The sequence below is a fragment of the Diabrotica virgifera genome, chromosome 6, assembly GCF_917563875.1.
Source record: "Diabrotica virgifera virgifera chromosome 6, PGI_DIABVI_V3a".
In the NCBI taxonomy this organism is placed as follows: Eukaryota; Metazoa; Arthropoda; class Insecta; order Coleoptera; family Chrysomelidae; genus Diabrotica; species Diabrotica virgifera.
This window is the reverse complement of record NC_065448.1, coordinates 25,123,453-25,141,700: the sequence shown is the minus strand read 5'-3', so window position 1 is coordinate 25,141,700 and position 18,248 is coordinate 25,123,453. Positions and strand designations below refer to the sequence as shown.

At 34.3% G+C, this 18,248-nt stretch overlaps 1 protein-coding gene across 1 annotated transcript in view; it reads left to right on the top strand.

The window, feature by feature from the left end:
- The window catches only part of LOC114326979 (breast cancer type 1 susceptibility protein homolog), a 91,481-nt gene that overhangs the window by 23,100 nt on the left and 50,133 nt on the right, over positions 1-18,248 (top strand). Inside the window, exons 6-8 of the mRNA XM_050654851.1 lie at positions 3,700-3,780; positions 7,474-8,410; positions 17,386-17,690. Of these exons, the coding sequence (XP_050510808.1) occupies positions 3,700-3,780; positions 7,474-8,410; positions 17,386-17,690 (1,323 nt within the window). The remainder of the gene's footprint in view (positions 1-3,699; positions 3,781-7,473; positions 8,411-17,385; positions 17,691-18,248) is intronic.

Below are 18,248 nucleotides of genomic sequence, written 5' to 3'. Positions count from 1 at the left end.
AGTCGACAAAAGAGATTCTAAAATTATAGAGGCTATTTATTTTAATCAGACAGCAATCATAAAGACCAATGGTAACACGTCAAGGCCAATTGAAATTCAATGAGGTGTTAGACAGGGTTGTGTGCTATCACCCATACTGTTTAACGTCTACTCTGAGGTAATATTTGCGAACGCTTTATCGCGCTCTTTAGAAGGAATCAGGATAAATGGCCAAAGAGTAAATAACATCCGCTATGCAGATGACACGGTATTAATGACTGATTCGGACCATAGTCTGCAGATACTGTTGGATAGGGTTACTGAGAGTTGTGAGAAAATGGGGATGAAGATCAATACTGCGAAAACCAAAGTTATGAAGATATCAAGGAACAAAAATTTACCTCTTCCAATATATGTGAAACACCAACAGCTTGAGTACGTAAGCCAATACAAATATCTTGGTTGCTGGTTCAACAATCAACTTATTATAAGCAAAAAGTAAGGGCGAGAATAGAGATAGCCCGACAGGGGTTTATCAAAATGAAAAGCTTATTTTGTAACAGTAGCATTAGTATCAGCCTTAGATGTCGTTTTCTGCATTGCTATGTGTGGTCAATACTTTTGTATGGAACGGAGGCCTGGACACTCAACACAACACTGATGAACAAGTTGGAAGCCTTTGAACTCTGGCTTTATAGAAGAATCTTGAATATATCTTGGACAACCCACACTAGTGTTGCCAGGTCTGATTTGTTTTTAATCGGTATATAAGCAAAAACAAATCGGGATTTAGGGTTGTAGATCGGGACAAATAAACAACAATATCCCAGTAGTAAGGGACCGTTCAAGTATTACGTAACGCAGGTGGGGCAATAGTTAAACGCTTATTAGAGTGCGTTACGTAGGGGGGGGGGTCAATAATCTTCAAAAATCCCGTTACGTAATACTTGAACGCTCCCTAAATAAAAGTCCTTAACATTAAAACTAAGCGAGTTACGCTCAAAATAAAGTTTAGTCCTTTAAAAGTTAGTACTAGTTAAAGTCTTTTTTTTGTTAAAAAAAATCGTGAAAATCTCCCCCTATTTAGCACCGTAAATAAAATTAATCGTTACCGCTTTACCATTTACTTTATATGTGTATTGTTTATACGATCTGTAAGGTTTACCGGTTGGGAGTGCATAGTTTTAAAAAAAATTGGTTTTATAGTAAAAAAAATTCCTACAATATTGGAAAATGCCCTTTTTTCAAAATAACTTAAAAGTATTAGGGATACTAAAAATCTTAAGTAGTAAAAAGTAGGTAGGTTTTGCTTTTATAAATATGATAGATTCATTTTGTTTTTCTTTTAGACAAAAATTGGTTCAAATATGGCTGTTAATATTTTGCATACACTCGTAAATAGTGACTCGTTCAGGCCCTTTAAATCATGTAAAAAATACTTAAGTAAAGTAAATTGTTTGTAAAGCGGTAACGATTAATTTCATTTGGGGTGCTAAGTTGGGGAAGATTTTCACGATTTTTTTACCAAAAAAAAAGGAGTCAACTTGATTTTGAGCATAACTCGCTTAGTTTTGATGCTAGAAACTTTTTTAAAACATAAAAATAAAGCTTTATTAAAAAAGTTTTAACTGGTTTTCCCGAAAAGTGCTTCATTTCTTGGTTATTCCACGTTGAAATATTTGATTTGGAATTTGACGAATAAAAACGTATTTTTCATGAGCTACAACTTTGCTTTTGCTGGATCTATAGACTTGACGAGTTCACAATTTTTTTCATGTTTTTTATATTATGCTACATTTTTGCTAAGAATATTTTTTTCGATCAAATACCTACTTTTTGAGTTATTTGTGAAAATCGCCTGAAAACGGGTTTTTTTTTGTCGAAAAATAAACATTTTCATTATTTTTAGTCAATTTATCCATCTCCGGACTTATTTTAAACGCGCGGTTTTTACCCCCACTAGGGGTGACTGTTACCCCCCGAGTAAAAGCAACCAACGGCACAAGCCGTCCAAATTTTCATGCAATTCGGAGTTGATCCTGAAAACTACACGGTATCGCGTTGTTATTTACTGGACTACAGGTGTTTCTATAATAATCTGTATTTAATCGTACATAATAATAATAATCAGACGAAATTACAAAAAAAATCGTAGATTAAGTAAATTATTTATTTTTATTAAAATTATATTTTTCATTCGATTTTGCCGCTTTTAGGAGTGGCTTGTTTTTATAACATAGTTATAAAATTCACTGCAAGTCCTGAAATTGGTTTTCGTGGGTGAAAATCGGGACATTTAGTGTCCCGATCAGGTACAAATCGGTACGCGTCCTCAGACCCTTGAAAATCGGGACACCTGGTAACGCTAACCCACACCACCAACGAAGATGTTCTGAGGAGAATAGGTACAGATAGGGAACTGCTAAAAATCATTAAAGTCAGAAAAGTTAGCTACCTGGGACACATAATGAGAAACGAAAAGTACCGCTTCGCGCAACTGATCATCCAGGGTAAGATTGAAGGAAAACGGGGTCCCGGTAGGCGCCAGATTTCATGGCTTAGAAATATCAGAGACTGGACCGGCCTTGATTCAACATCTTTGTTTAGAGCCGCATTGGACAGAGACAGATTTGCCAGTGTAGTCGCTAACCTCCACTAAAGGAGAAAGCACCACAAGAAGAAGATAAGGTCCGCTTAAATTTTCATCGCACACTATAACTTATTTCCAATTCAGTTGAAGCAAAGTGTTTTCAAAATGAGTTCTTATCAACAAACTGTTAATACTGATGGAATGGCCCCGTCCCATTCAAACAGTGAAGCGAGATTGCGGCCAACATACAAGAGAGGTACTAGAGAGAGACAAGAGAATGTCAGGGAAAATTTGGCCCGTGTAATTTGAGTTGCCTATATAAACTTAAATCGGGGAAATGGACCTCATATTTTTAACATTTAAATACGTCAGAACTCTCTTCTTCATTAAAAGAAGTACTGGTTTTAGTCTTTTTTTTTTGGAATATTCTATTTTGTAGGTTTTAGAACTGCACCATGATATATTTAATAAATATAAGTAATTTTATTGTGTATCATTTAATGACAATGACAAATCAACAAAACAGTCTAACCTAAGTACATTATAAATCTAAGTACATTTGTTTTTATTCTTTTATGGCCTTTGGAAACTGCTCCCATCTAGCCAATCTAAGTACATATAAACTATAACTATATTCCTACAACCCACATACAACAACTGCCAGAGTTGTGAGATGTGATTTTATAAATCCCCCACAGAAACTGAAATTTCCTCAAATTGAAGCTCAAATCACCCAAATTTAAATTTTTGCCTCATTTTAATAAATTAATAGTCAAATGTAGAGAACAGGACACCAAAATTATACTACTTATCAACAGAGGGCCCTGGAAATAATTCGTAGGTCCTATCGTCTTCGATTATATGAGTATTAATCCGCCAACCATTTCTGCTTAGAAAAATTCCCCTAGACGCTTTCAAATTACTCCAAAATTGTGGGAAAATACCCCAATCTGGCAACCCTGACTACCACTATCAATTTTTTTGTTTACGAAAGATGGCGGTTATCTTCCCTCCTTCCCTGACTATCGCTCTCTCTTTCTAACCGCATTAAATTCACTTCATGCCCATCCCATCAGTATTGACAGTTCGTTGGTTCTTATAGTTTCCAAAATTGTTATTTTATATTTTAGGATCCACATCACATTGAAATCAAAGCAATTATCCATAAAAGTGCTGATGTAAACGAAAGCGGTAGTATGAACGTAAAAGAAGTAAGTTTTAATTGAATTTATTAGTTAGTGAGAAAATAAGAATGTAAATTTGGCATCAAGTTATTGTAGAAAACCTTAATTTTAAGCTTATTACAAAGTCATTTGTATTTGGGAGGTGTGGTTAAGTTTCCGGCACAGGTAGAAAGCATTAAATGTTAATCTATTATACATTTAATTATTATACCTGCTATTCAGTATCTTTACCTATTGAAACTTAACGACATAACTCAAATACTGACAAAGAACTGCCCTATCGATCAGAAAGGTAATGACCACCGTTTTCTGGGATTCACAAAATGTGGTCTACGTTGACTACCTGGAAAAGGATGTTGACGGGACATCACATGGCTCTACCATGCCAAATTATGGACGCTGAATTGCAGAACAACAGCCAAATTTGGCGAATAAAAAAGGGCTGTTCCACCATGATAACGCACTTGCTCACACCTCCGCCATCGACACGGCCAAATCGGTCTAATTGGGCTACGAACTGCTGCTCCATCCACCATATTCTTCATATTTGGATCCGTGCGACTTCTTTTTACAAGAACGCAATTATATCTTCAAAAATCTATCCAGGTGCCGACATAGGATCAGATCACAACCCAGTAGTGACCAAAATTAGGCTCAAAATGAAAATAATAAAACTCAGAACAACAGATGTAAAAATCGATACAAGTAAACTAAGAAACCTACTCATAAAACAACGCCTGACAGATGAAATTAATAACCGTTTAATGAATGTTAAAGAACAAATCCAGCAAAATACTGAAACAGACAAAATGGTTATTAATAAAAACAGAAATAGATAAATGTCAAAAAGAAATTCTTACACCAACCAGATACAAACAGAAACAATGGATGACGGAGAAAATCTTAGAATTAATGGAAGAAAGACGTCAGCATAAAAACAAAGATAACCAGATGTACAAAAATGTGGATAAACAAATCAAATCCAAAATTAAACAGGCTAAAGAACAGTGGTTAAAAGAACAATGCGCAGAAATAGAAGAACACCAGAAAAGACATGATAATTTTAACACACATAAAAAATTAAGGAATTAACTCAGATCAACAGAAAAAGAAAACCGGGAATACTAAAATATACAGATGGGAAACTTGTGTTGAGTACTAACGAAAAATTAAAGAGATGGACAGAATACATAAATGAATTGTTCAAAGACAATAGAACAGAGCAGATGGAAGTCGAAGTAGAAGATGATACGGTTTTGAAGATATTAAAAGAAGAAATTAAACCGGCATTAAAAAACAGCAAAAATGGTAAAGCAGTAGGTCCAGACCAAATCCCAGTAGAAAGCTTAAAATGCATAAATGATGAAACCTTAGACATTATCGTAGACTTGTTTAACACAGTGTACAAAACAGGAAACATACCAAAACAATGGTTACTCTCAACCTTTTGTGCTATCCCTAAAAATACAAACGCTAAAGATTGCAGTGAATACAGAACAATATCATTAATAAGTCACATTCTCAAATTTTTCTTGAAAATAATACATGGTCGTATAAACAAAAAACTAGAAGAAGAAATAGTTGATAGTCAGTTTGGGTTCAGAAACGGACTAGGAACCAGAGATACGTTATTTGCTTTTAATGTGTAAGCTCAAAGATGCATGGACATGAATGTGGATGTGCATGTTTGTTACGTTGATTTTGAGAAAGCTTTTGACAAAGTAAGACATGAAAAAATAGTCCAAATTCTAAAGACAAAAAACATAGACAAAAGGGACTTACGAATAATAACAAACCTTTACTGGAATCAAAGAGCACAAATTGTAATAGATAACGAACCCAGTCCAGAAATTGAAATCAGGAGAGGAGTTCGGCAGGGATGTATTATGTCTCCATTACTCTTTAATGCATATAGTGAAGCCATTTTTGAAGAAGCATTGCTATCTCAAAGTGAAGGAATAATAATTAACGGATGATCTATTAACAACATAAGATATGCAGATGACACCGTGATTATGGCAAGCTCTGCTGAACAACTCCAACTACTACTGAACAAAACAAACAATTTCTGTGAAGAATATGGACTAAAAATGAATATAAAAAAGACCGAATACATGATAATAACTAAGAAAACAAACATACAAACAAGCATACATTTGGGAAATGTACCGATAGAAAGGGTTGATAAATACAAATACCTAGGAACCTGGATTTCAGAGAAAAATGATCAAACAACAGAAATAAGGACCAGGATAGAAATAGCAAGAAATGCGTTTGTAAAAATGAAAACGGTTCTCTGCAACAAAGACCTTAGCTTAGAACTGAGAGTAAGAGCTTTGAGATGCTACGTGTTCTCGATACTACAATATGGACTTGAAAGCTGGACATTAAAGCAAGAACACATAAATAAGATACAGTCATGTGAAATGTGGTGTTACAGAAGAATGCTTAGAATAGCATGGACACAGAGGAAAACGAACACGGAAGTACTGCGAGAAATGGGTAAATAATGCGAAATAATAAACACAATAAAAATAAGAAAGTTACAATATCTGGGACACGTAATGAGGGGACCATGATATGAAATGCTAAGACTGATAATACAGGGAAAGGTAAGAGGCGGAAGGAGTATAGGAAGAGGGAGAGTGTCGTGGTTAAAGAATTTAAGGGACTGGTTTAGATGCAGTTTAGATGCAGCCAATTTTTCCAAATTTTCAGTTTTTTTGTAGATTATATATAGAGACTAAATAATTGAGGGGTCCGGCAATAAAAAATGGTAAGGGGCAGTAAAAAAATTTGAGTTTTGAAGTATTGAATTTTGAAAAAAATATTCTTATATTTTTTATTAAAAAAGCATGTTAAAACTAGGTGAATATGTTGTTAATACGTAGGCAAAATATGGAAAACCAAATATTTTTTTATAATGATTAATTAGAAAAGTATGACAATATGAACTACAACTTAACATTGTCTACCTAAAATATTTGAAATAGTTTAACGTAACGTGTTAAGTGGTGTTCACTTAATTCACATAATTTGATAGGTACTAGGAATTCATTTTAAATTTAGATACCATTTGTGGTAAACAGCTGGAATCAATTCCCAAAATAATTTTACATCTTTCAGGTTTTCTGAAACGTTTAAATAAAAATAATAATATAACGCTGGAGAGAATTTATTTTCATGTTTGCAAGTAAAAAATGTTAAGTTTTTATGCAAAGTGAACGTGGATGTAAACAATTTTAAGTACATCCCTTACCATTTTTTACTTGCGAACATTTATTCTAAGAATATAAAGAAATTGTTTTCTTTATAGAAACTTGACCAAGCTCTTCACTAAATACTTGAAATTCAGGATCTCTATCTGAGTTGCAATCATCGTAGCTCTCTCAATAACTGTTAACAGCAAAAAAGACAATTAGATTGGAACAACCTGCATTATCTTGAACACATAACATTATTTTCATGCTTATGCATGTCCCTTACCAAATTTTAAGAAATTAATTTTTTATTTTTTTTTAAGAATTAGGAGGATAAACTAAGTAAAATTTTCTGCTTTGCCATGTCCCTTGCCATCTTTTACATACTATTTCGCGAAAAATCAAAATTTGTCCCTTACCGTTGTTTACTACCGAACCCCTCAATTATTGGACCGCCTTTTTATGTCAATACGCAACATCATGAAGATGCACCTATTAAAACTGTTAAATTATTTTCTAGGTTGTGGAGAATTCTAAAGAAATCATAGTTCCTAAACCGAAATCTCCAAACAAATTACACGATCTGAAAGATTTTGAGCGGTTTGTAAAAACCAACATTGAAAAAGTACCTGACAGCAGTTTCAACGAAACAATCTCGTCACAAAACTCCGATAAGGAAAATATGTTAAACGCTGCCAACGCCCCCAAACAGATAGTTATATTAAATAACATCTTAGTGAAACAACCAGAGATTCAACAAACAACCAGAGAGATCAATCCCTACTTACTACCAACACAAAAAATAAACGTTTCTGACGATACTGAAACATGTATGGATATAGACCATGATATAAATTGGGATAAAGATGCAAGGAACGATTTAGCTGAACAAAATGAATCATTTCACGAGTTTAACGATTTTGACGAGGGCATGAATAAGCTATTAAAAAACCTGGAGACGTACTCAGAAAATCTTAACAAAAACAAACTTATAACTAAAAAACAAATCGAGAATATACAAAAATGTATAGAAAAACTAAATGAAATTCATAAAATCGTGGAAAAGAGTGTTCCAGTTGTGCCCGAACGTACCCATAAGAATGTTCAAACTGAGAAAAACGTTGTAGAATGTGCAATACAAACGGTAGAAGAAAACCAAGCGGCATTAAATACATTGTGTAAGAATTGCAATAAAAAAATTATCTCTAAGCTGAACAGTAGTTCCTCAAGTTGTAAAACGCGTTCCAGTTCGCGAAGGAACAGTGGGAAAAGTGCTAAAGTAACGCAAATTGACGACTTTGCTGGTACTCTGGTACTCAACTTTGAGACGCAAGATATAGAAAGACAATTTAAAGACAAGATTGAAGATATGGCGAGTAGTACCAAAATTAAAGATGTCGACATTATGGAAGCTGAAAATCAGACGGAAGTAACCACTGATCAAAGTGATAAAGTGGGTAAGTTTTTTTTCTATTAAACTTTTTATTTTCTTAAAATAGAAACAGAAGTTATAGCTGTATTTGTAACGGTACCTACCTGAGCTAAAACTCCTTTGTATACAACAACGCGCGCGACGGTTGACCTGTGTAGCTGCAACTCGACAGTTGGGTTCTAAAACTTATAAGTGAGCAAGTGTTTTATATATGGACAGGCCACGTGCACAGAATTCAAAACGAGAGACTTGTAAGACTGGTATGGGAGGAGATTCCTACAGGCAAAAGACCACTCGGACGTCCCAGAATGCGATGGAGAGATAACATCCAAGCAGATCTCCGGAAAATGAACATTCCATTTGACCCTAGGTTGATGGAAGACCGAACAAATTGGAAAAAAGTTGTAAAGTCAGCCAGGACCCATCCAGATTTGTAGCGCTACATGATGATCATGACGTGTTTTACATTGTTGAAATTTATTGAAAATTATTGTTTTGAAAATCGGAAAAAATGTCTAGATCTGGTGGTCATTTAAAAGGTAATCGAAGTAATAGGACTGTAATATATTTTAGCCCTAATTTGAGGGTAAATATTACAAACTATAAAATACTGGAGGGTCAGGCCATGGAGTTGGAGTATCTACATTGTAAAAATGTCGTGTACCCCATCCTCCATGCTATGGCATGCTGGACGAGCCATACAGTCTGTAGTCAACACCCCGAAGTATGAGCGGGAACACAAAATGTATTAATACTCATACGCTTATGAAACGCACCTGGCGGATCATAAGGGCCTTCACATTTTACTCTCTTTCAACTTGTCTTGAGTGAAATGTCTTTCAATCTTTCCTATCAGCCTCTCTTGGCTAACTCTTGTTTCTTCCGACCCCGAATGGCGATTAGGTTTCCGAAGGCAGACGGGTCACTATATTTCCTGCTACTACACCCTCTACTAACCGAACGATTACCGGTATAAGTAATCTCCCATTTGTTGGTCAACAGCTACGGGTGGAAGAACCGACATTTGGTAGGGCACTTCATTGCCCTGGAGCTGGGAAATTGACTCCGAAGACGGATGAGCTAAATTAGCCAACGGCATTGAGATGTGGAAAGCCACGGGATGACTACCACATTAAAGATCCATAAGGATATCCCCAGGACACCACAATGGCTGAAAATCCAAAACAAACGGCCCTCAGTCCCGGGCAACCCTTAAATGTGAAAAAGATCGGTACGTGGAACATTCGAAGCATGTATCAAGCAGGCAAGGCAGCAAATATTATTCAAGAAATGACTCGCCTAAACATAGATATTTTAGGATGCAGTGAAGTTCGATGGCCAAATTCTGGCATACAAATTATAGGTGAACACCATATCTATTATTCGGGAGATGACACAACAAGAAACAGAAATGGCGTAGCGATGATAGTAAAAAGGGAAATAGCCAAAGCAGTAATAGGGTTTACGCCCATATCAGATAGAGTTATGCTATTGAAGATTAATTCAAATCCCTCTAATATAAATATCATTCAGGTCTACGCACCGACATCCGAATCAACCGAAGAAGAAATAGAAAATTTCTACCAGACTCTAGAAAACTCTCTAAAGCTGACAAAAAAACATGAGATAACTATCATCATGGGCGATTTCAACGCCAAAATAGGACAAGGTACAGTCGAGAATGTTGTGGGGTCATATGGTCTTGGCACAAGAAACGAAAGAGGAGAAAGACTGATACAATTCTGCCAAGAGACGGATATGGTTGTAATGAACACATTCTTTAAATTACATCCAAGAAGGCTTTATACATGGAAAGCACCCGGTGATACCCCAGGGAAAATCATAAGAAACCAAATTGATTTTATTAACATAAGCAAAAGGTTTAGAAATTCTGTCACCTCAACAAAAACATATCCAGGCGAAGATGTAATCTCAGATCATAGTCTGTTAGTTGCAAATATCAACATACGACTCAAAATAATTCAAAAGAAAGTAAGACCCAAGATAGATATAAAACTACTGAAAGAAAATAGCATCCAGGAAAAAGTAAAAACAGAGATTAATAAGAATTTTGCGAAAATGGTTGAAGACGCTCCTAGTGGCGTAGAAGAACAATGGAACGAAATGAAGACATCTATCAACACACTTTCGCATGAATATCTTAAATCAAAAAGAGAAAAGAAGCAAGAATGGATGACAGATAAAATATTGCAGATGATGGAAGAGCGAAGGAAATTAAAAGGTAGAAATGACAATGAATACAAAAAGTTGCATAAGAGTATACTAAGAGAAATAAAAGGGGCAAAAGAAGCATGGCTGATGGAGAAATGTACAGAAATTAAAACACTACAACGCAAACATGACGATTTCCATATGCACAAAAAGATTAAAGAAGTACAGATGATCAGAAAACAACGCAATATAGGCATAGTCGTAGACGTCGAAGGTCAAATTTTGACTACAATTGAAGATAAATTAAGAAGATGGAAAGAATATATGCAAGAATTATTAGAAGATGCTGCACGAAGTCCGTATGAAATAGACAATCCCTATGGCCCAGAAATAACAAACGAAGAAGTAACTATGGCCATTAAGCGGATTAAAGATGGGAAATCACCAAGACCTGATGAGCTGCATGGTGAAATTTTAAAGCTATTAGAGGCACAACAAATTACAGCTCTTACGAAGTTATTCAACAACATATACGAGACTGGTTACTTACCAAAAGACTGGCTACTATCAATATTCATTCCACTTCCCAAAAAAGCCAACGCTAGAAAATGTGAAGAACATAGATTAATTAGTTTGATGAGCCATGTACTTAAAGTACTCCTTACTATCATTCACTCGCGCATATACACCAAATTAGAAGAACAGCTGAGTGACGTTCAATTTGGATTCAGATCAGGACTCGGAACGAGGGAAGCACTTTTCAGCTTGCAAGTTCTATTACAGAGAGCCAGGGATGTCAATTGCGATGTGTATGCATGTTTCATAGATTTCGAGAAGGCATTTGATAAAGTCCCACATGGAAAACTAATCGATATCCTAAAAACATCAGGACTCGATGGTAAGGATATAAGACTCGTTTCAAACTTATATCTCCAACAAAAAGCAACAGTTCGATTCGAAAATGAACTGTCCGAAATCTTCACGGTTGAAAAAGGAGTCAGACAGGGTTGCATACTGTCACCAACATTATTTAACATATACTCTGAAAACATCTTTAGAGAGGCCTTGGACGAATCAGAAGATGGTATTGCAGTAAATGGACAACTTATAAATAATATTAGATATGCAGACGATACAGTATTACTGGCGGATAGTGCGCAGGGGCTCCAAAGGATCATGGATAATGTTGTAGAAGCATGCAACAAATACGGCCTAAAACTAAACTGTAAGAAGACAAAAATAATGATCATTAGTAAAAACACCAACATAAACGCCCAAATTACAGTAAACAATACACCTCTAGAGAGAGTACAGAAAATATGCTACCTGGGCTGCAACATTAAGGATACTTGGGATCATAGCTACGAAATAAAAACTCGTATTGAAAAAGCCAGAAGCTCTTTTAACAGTCTTAAGAAAATTCTCTGCAACTTGTCTTTAAGTATCAATATACGCATAAGAATTCTTAGATGTTACGTCTTTAGTGTCCTCCTATACGGAGTTGAAAGCTGGAGCCTGACAGAAGATGCCATAAAACGGTTAGAGGCGTTTGAAATGTGGTGCTACCGACGTATGTTGAGGGTCTCATATATACACCACACAACTAATATAACTATTCTCCAGAGGCTAGGAAAAGACAAAGAAATAATTAACACCGTAAAGAACAGAAAATTGGCTTACTTCGGCCACATTATACGTAATGAAAAATACCGACTGCTGCAGTTGATTCTACAAGGCAAGATTGAGGGCAGGAGAGGCCCTGGACGTAGACGTATATCCTGGCTGGCCAATCTTAGGAAGTGGACTGGTCTAACGTCAACTGATCTATTTCGAGCTGCCGTAAATAGAATAAGATGGGTCAATGTGGTCGCCAACATCTCTAGAAGATAGGCACTTTTAGAAGAAGATAAAATACTAAAATAAAACACATCTTTCTACAAATCATTTAATACTCATTTTGCGAATGTACTTTTTACAATAATAAGAAATGTGTTACTCTGATAACAGTTGTTAGGTTTTACAGAGTGGTCTACTAAAACTATATTTACAATATCCAACATCTCCCCCTTAAAAAAAATTATTTTTTAATAGTAAAACAAATATAAGTATTTACAAAATAATAAAAAAGAAATTACTCATACGTTAAACGATCTATGGGTTTGACCACTCTTTTAGGCCGTTCAGTACTTTCTTTACTTAAATTCTCTTTATTTACAATATTTACATCAGTATCTACAATAGGAGAAACTTCATTTGAACCACTCAGTAGTGAAGATTCCACGATATGAAATTTTTTAATTTCGTTCAAATGACGTTTCCAGTTAACATCATTTAGTTCAGGAATTTTAACAATATATGTTACTTTTCCGATTTTCCTTGTATCACCTAAAAAATTTTTTAAAGCATTTTTTACTGTTTTCACAGCATTTTCTGCAGCGCCATTAGATGAAGGATGATATGGGGGAGTAGTAATATGAACAATATTATTATTTTTTAAAAAATTTTGAAACTCATCCGAACAAAAAGAACTACCATTATCGGTTACCATTTGACACGGCAACCCAAAACGTGCAAAACATGACCGTAGACCGTCTATAGTCATTACAGAAGTTATTGAACTCATGGGAAATACTTCTATCCACTTACTATGAGCATCTAATATTATTAAAAAGTTTTTATTCAAAAATGGACCCATAAAATCCAAGTGAAGTCTTTCCCAAGTTCATTTTTTCGAATTTCGATTTTTTCAGGTACATTCTTAAATTTTAAACAGTTTTCACAAGTTTTGCATATTTCTTCAATTTGTTTTCCTAATCCAGGCCACCAAATATAAGATCGCGCTAAGCTTTTCATCTTAACTACGCCCATGTGTGATGAATGTAAACTTTGTAAAATTTTTTGTTGTAATTTAGACGGAATTATAATTCGATTATTCCAAATTAAACAATCTGACTCGATTTTAGATTCAGAGGTATGTAAACCATCTTTGTCAATATCGTAGCCTAAATATGTAATTTTTTCTTTAAAAAATTCGCACTTATCTACAGATAATTTTAAACCCGCATTTTCTTACCTAAAAAGAACTGTCTCCAGCCTTGATAAATGCTCTTCCCTATTTTTACCAGTGACGAGATATCGTCTAGAAAACATACCACACCATCAAGACCCTGTAAAAGTGATTCTAAAATTTTTTGAAATTTAGAAGGTAAACTTGCAATCCCGAATGGTGCTTAGTATAACGAAATAAACCTTTATGAGTAGAAATCGTTAGAAGCTCTTTCGATTTTTCATCTAAACATATCTGCTGGTAAGCATTAGATAAATCCAATTTTGTAAAATGTAACCCCCCGTTTAATTTTGTAAACAAGTCTTCAATTTTAGGTAAAGGATATGAATCAATTTCTATTAAAGGATTTACGGTGACTTTAAAATCACCACAAATTCGAACAGACCCATTTTTTTTTAATACAGGAACAATAGGCGTACCCCAATTTGAAAAATCTACAGCTTCAATTACACCTAGTTGTAGTAACCTGTTTAGCTCATTTTCTACCTTTTCCCTCATCACGAATGGTAAAGGACGAGCTCTAAAAAATTTAGGACTTACAGAATCAGATTTTAATTTTATTGAAATTACACCTTTGGTAAATTTACCCAAACCAGGCGAAAATAAATTTTGAAATTTATTTGATATATCATTCAAATCTGACGGAAATGCTAAATCGTTTACGTTAAAAATGGTAAGATCGAACAGATTATAGAAATCTCTACCTAGCAATGGAGGTCCTCCTTTACTAATAACATACAAATTTAACATAGCATTTTTCTCTTTATATTTAACCTCACAATTAACGAAACCTAAAGGTTTTAATTTGTCCCCATTATAAAGATTAAAAATTTTGGAGGTTGCCTGCAAAATTTTATTGCTAAAATTTAAATTATAAAAGCTTTCTGAAATAACACTATAGCTAGCGCCAGTATCCAACGTAAATGTAAACAACTCATTATCAATTAATAAATCTATTAACACAGGATTCGTATTATATTGTAAACTATATAAACAATATTCTTCAGAATCTAGAAAATTGTTTTTATTACCTGTTTTATTAGATTTATTATTTTTATTTGAACATATTGGTGTTAAATGCCCTTTTATATTGCAAATGTGACAAAAACATTCTCGATAGACACACTTATCTAAATTGTGGTTTTTACGTCCGCATGCCAAACATTTAGTCTTGATGGAAGTTCCAGCTGTTGAAGATTGGCTCCTCCCTCCTGCGTTGAAGTTCCTTTTCTGAGATGTAGATGCGCGAACATGCGCTGACTGTTTAAATTTGGAAGAGCTTCCGCCGGCGAAATGGATTTCTGGTTCCTTTTTTACAACTTGTAAATTTGAAAAATTTACAAGTAAAAATTTATAATTTACGTTTATTTTAGAATTTCGCAGAATGGTAAAAAAACAGTAAATTATTATTTTGATTTGACAATGTTTACATTAATAATTTGACATATTTGACAGTTGACAGTTATTTATTTATTAATAACAGATACAAACAGTTTTCCCTACTTACATGTATCCGTATCTACAATGACAACAGTTTAGTACAACATGCACATAATGTAATAATTCGAGGTAATAAAGACAAAAACGACAGATGTTTACCAGCAAAAACGTTAAAAATAATAAAAAAAACCTCTCTTTATATTATTCATGCAATAGACGTTTAAATAATTGCAAGTTTATTCCAAATAATTACAGACAAGTGGTTGTTGTTAAATCGTTGTAAATTTGGCACATTTTATTAAGTGGGCTTAAAATTGTATTTATTTGTTATGTTGTACCTACTTGTTAGTTTTAGTTAGTTCTAATAAATTTTGTTGGTTAGTTACATAAATAAATTAAGTAAAAATGAAAAAATTACTTGTTATTTGAGGAAGGTGGAAAAACCATATGTATAACATGGGAGTAAAGTGCCTTTTCCTCCCTTGAATGATTACTGCCCTCCGCTACGCGTCGGGCAGTAAACTTCATTCTCGGGAGGAAAAGTAGCACTTTCCTCCCTTGTTATACAAATAGCTATTACGTCTTTGCTCCAAGGGAAGGTCATCTAATTCCGGTATTAAAAAGTTGTCCAACTAATCCAAATATACTTCCGGATTTAACGTCTCCTCCAGAAAATACACAGCACACCAAACATTTACCTTCTTATAAAATTGACTATTACGTTGAATCCTATTAATAAGCATTTTCACTAGCCAAATACCGGCAGTTTTGGGATAAAACGATTCCATTTATCGTGAACGTGGACTCATCAGAAAATAGAATATTGTAGTGAAAGAAGCGGTCATTCAAAAGTTTTTCGGCTCGAAGGACCATAATTTGTAGCTTACTCTTGAAATGTTCTGTATTTACTGAATTGAAATTGAATACGACAACATGTACGATGTGAACTATTGTGTAGTCTGATGAATACTGCCCTTTTCAACCCTCAGTCAGGGCGAAGCGCGCACGCATCCACGATGCGCTCTGACTCAAATTAAAATTGAGGGTGAGTGGCGCGTACACCAATGATTGCACAAAAGTCAAGCCTCGTGTCATAATCACAATATTGTAAGTTGTGAATAAATTTTGGTTTAAAGGGGTGAATGTTGTTTTGCTTGAATATTTTCTGTAAGTGACTTTTGCTAAAGTCAACTTCAGCTTATCTTTTTCGTAAACTTAACTTTGGATTTTCCCTCACTGACTGTATAGCTAGGGCAGTAGCTGCATCATCGTCCTCATTATACGTCTTTTTCGATCGTTTTCTGTTTTCAACAGATTATAGGTTTGTTCCAACTCGATACAAAACCGTTCTTGAATCGTTACGCGCATGCGCAATAACGAAAATGTATGCGCAGTAACACATTTTTCGTTACTGCGCATATTCGTAACCATTCAGGAACGGTTTTGTATCGAGTTGGAACAAACCTCCTGTCTTATTTAATTTCTTTATAAGTTTCTTCAATCCATTCCGTGTAACGAGTACATCTAAATATTTTTCATTGAACATTTCAAACTCATGTCATGTCGGTACGAAACAGCTCCAATTCCATAACACTTTACATAAGATAAATTCTTTGTTGGATGCTTAACATTGTCTTCTGTCATCGGAGTTGACAGTTTAGCAACACTAGATTATTGTTACGATTTCGAACTCGGAAGTGCAGAAATCTATAGGGTTTTACATAAAATTGGACATAAAATTAAGCCGGTTTTGAAAAACTTGAATTTTATTTCGTTCTATGGGGTTTTAGAACAATCAAAACTTTTTATCAAGAATGGCATTTTTTGCTAAAGCTGAAAATAAAAAAGTTTTTTTTTTCTTGGGTAGCCCATTCGTTGACAAACTGTATATACCAGTATTAAATAGAAGACAATTAGAAACATCTAATAAGTTTAAAAAAAAAAACCCACCTTTTCAGTAAAAGGGGTTTGTTTGAACTTTTTATAAAATCGCGTATAAAGGCCATAGAAATATAAAAAAGCACATTTTAAAAGTTTATTTAATAGTTTTAAGTCTCACGAATTGAATCCTGTTGGAATTATATAAAACAGTTGTTACGGAAAGCCAGAAAAGTGTCTCCTAAAAAATGTAAATGCATATTTTGTAAGACGTTCTCTGCAGTGATGAAAAACGACTAAAACTGCAAAAAAATTTTGTATACCTCGAAACCTTAACACTGTATAAAAAAATTATAACCATAAATATAACAGTTTTTTCTTTAAAAATATTTAAAAATTGTCATCCAATTTAAAAAGATCCTCTAAGAGTAACGTTGTTTTAGCCGATGAATCAAAAATTAAGAACATTAGTATCAGTGAACAATTAGAAAAAGAAGATGATAATATTCTCGTTTGTTCGATGAAATCGGAAGGTCCAGAAAATAAAGGACAGAATAGTATGAAACGAAAGTTATCAGACAGTGATAGCGAGATTGTCGCAGTTCCTAAAAGACGTTGCAATAGGTTCATACGTGATGATCTGTCTGTAGAATTCGGGAATTCGGAAAATCCAAACAATTACGCAAACAACAAGAAAAGTAGTTTCTCTAGCGGATTATCACCCGAAACCAATGAAGAGGATGACGATGTAAGTTGGTCTTTTTTTACTATTTAATTATAAAGTCTAGTATTTATAACAATAAAGCTACCTATCCGAAAGTTGGAGCAATAGTAGTTATTAAGGTACCAAGGGTATTATAAGGATAATAACGCTTGAGGTATATACGTTGACCGAAAGCGTTACTATCTATAATATCCGTGGTGCCTTCAACGTTTAATGTCCGACTTAATTATTCTTTATATGCAAAAAATTTGAATGAATTTTGAATTAATTAGTTTTCAAATAAGTACATTTACCAGCAATGGTCGTAACGTAATAATTGTGGTAACCATAGTTTTACTTAGGTTATTTGTCAACTTGACAGTATTTAACTAGTTATTTAAATTTAATGCCCTAGAAATTGAAAAATAACGCCCTAGGGCATTATATCATACTTGACTGACTTCGAAATCATGTCATTATTTGTCAAATAATATACCAGTCGGACATTATAGTTATTAAGGTATGTACCAAGGGTATTATAAGGATAATAATGCTTGACGTCAGTGGTGTATTAACCGAGGGCCTTCGGCCCGAGGGATATAC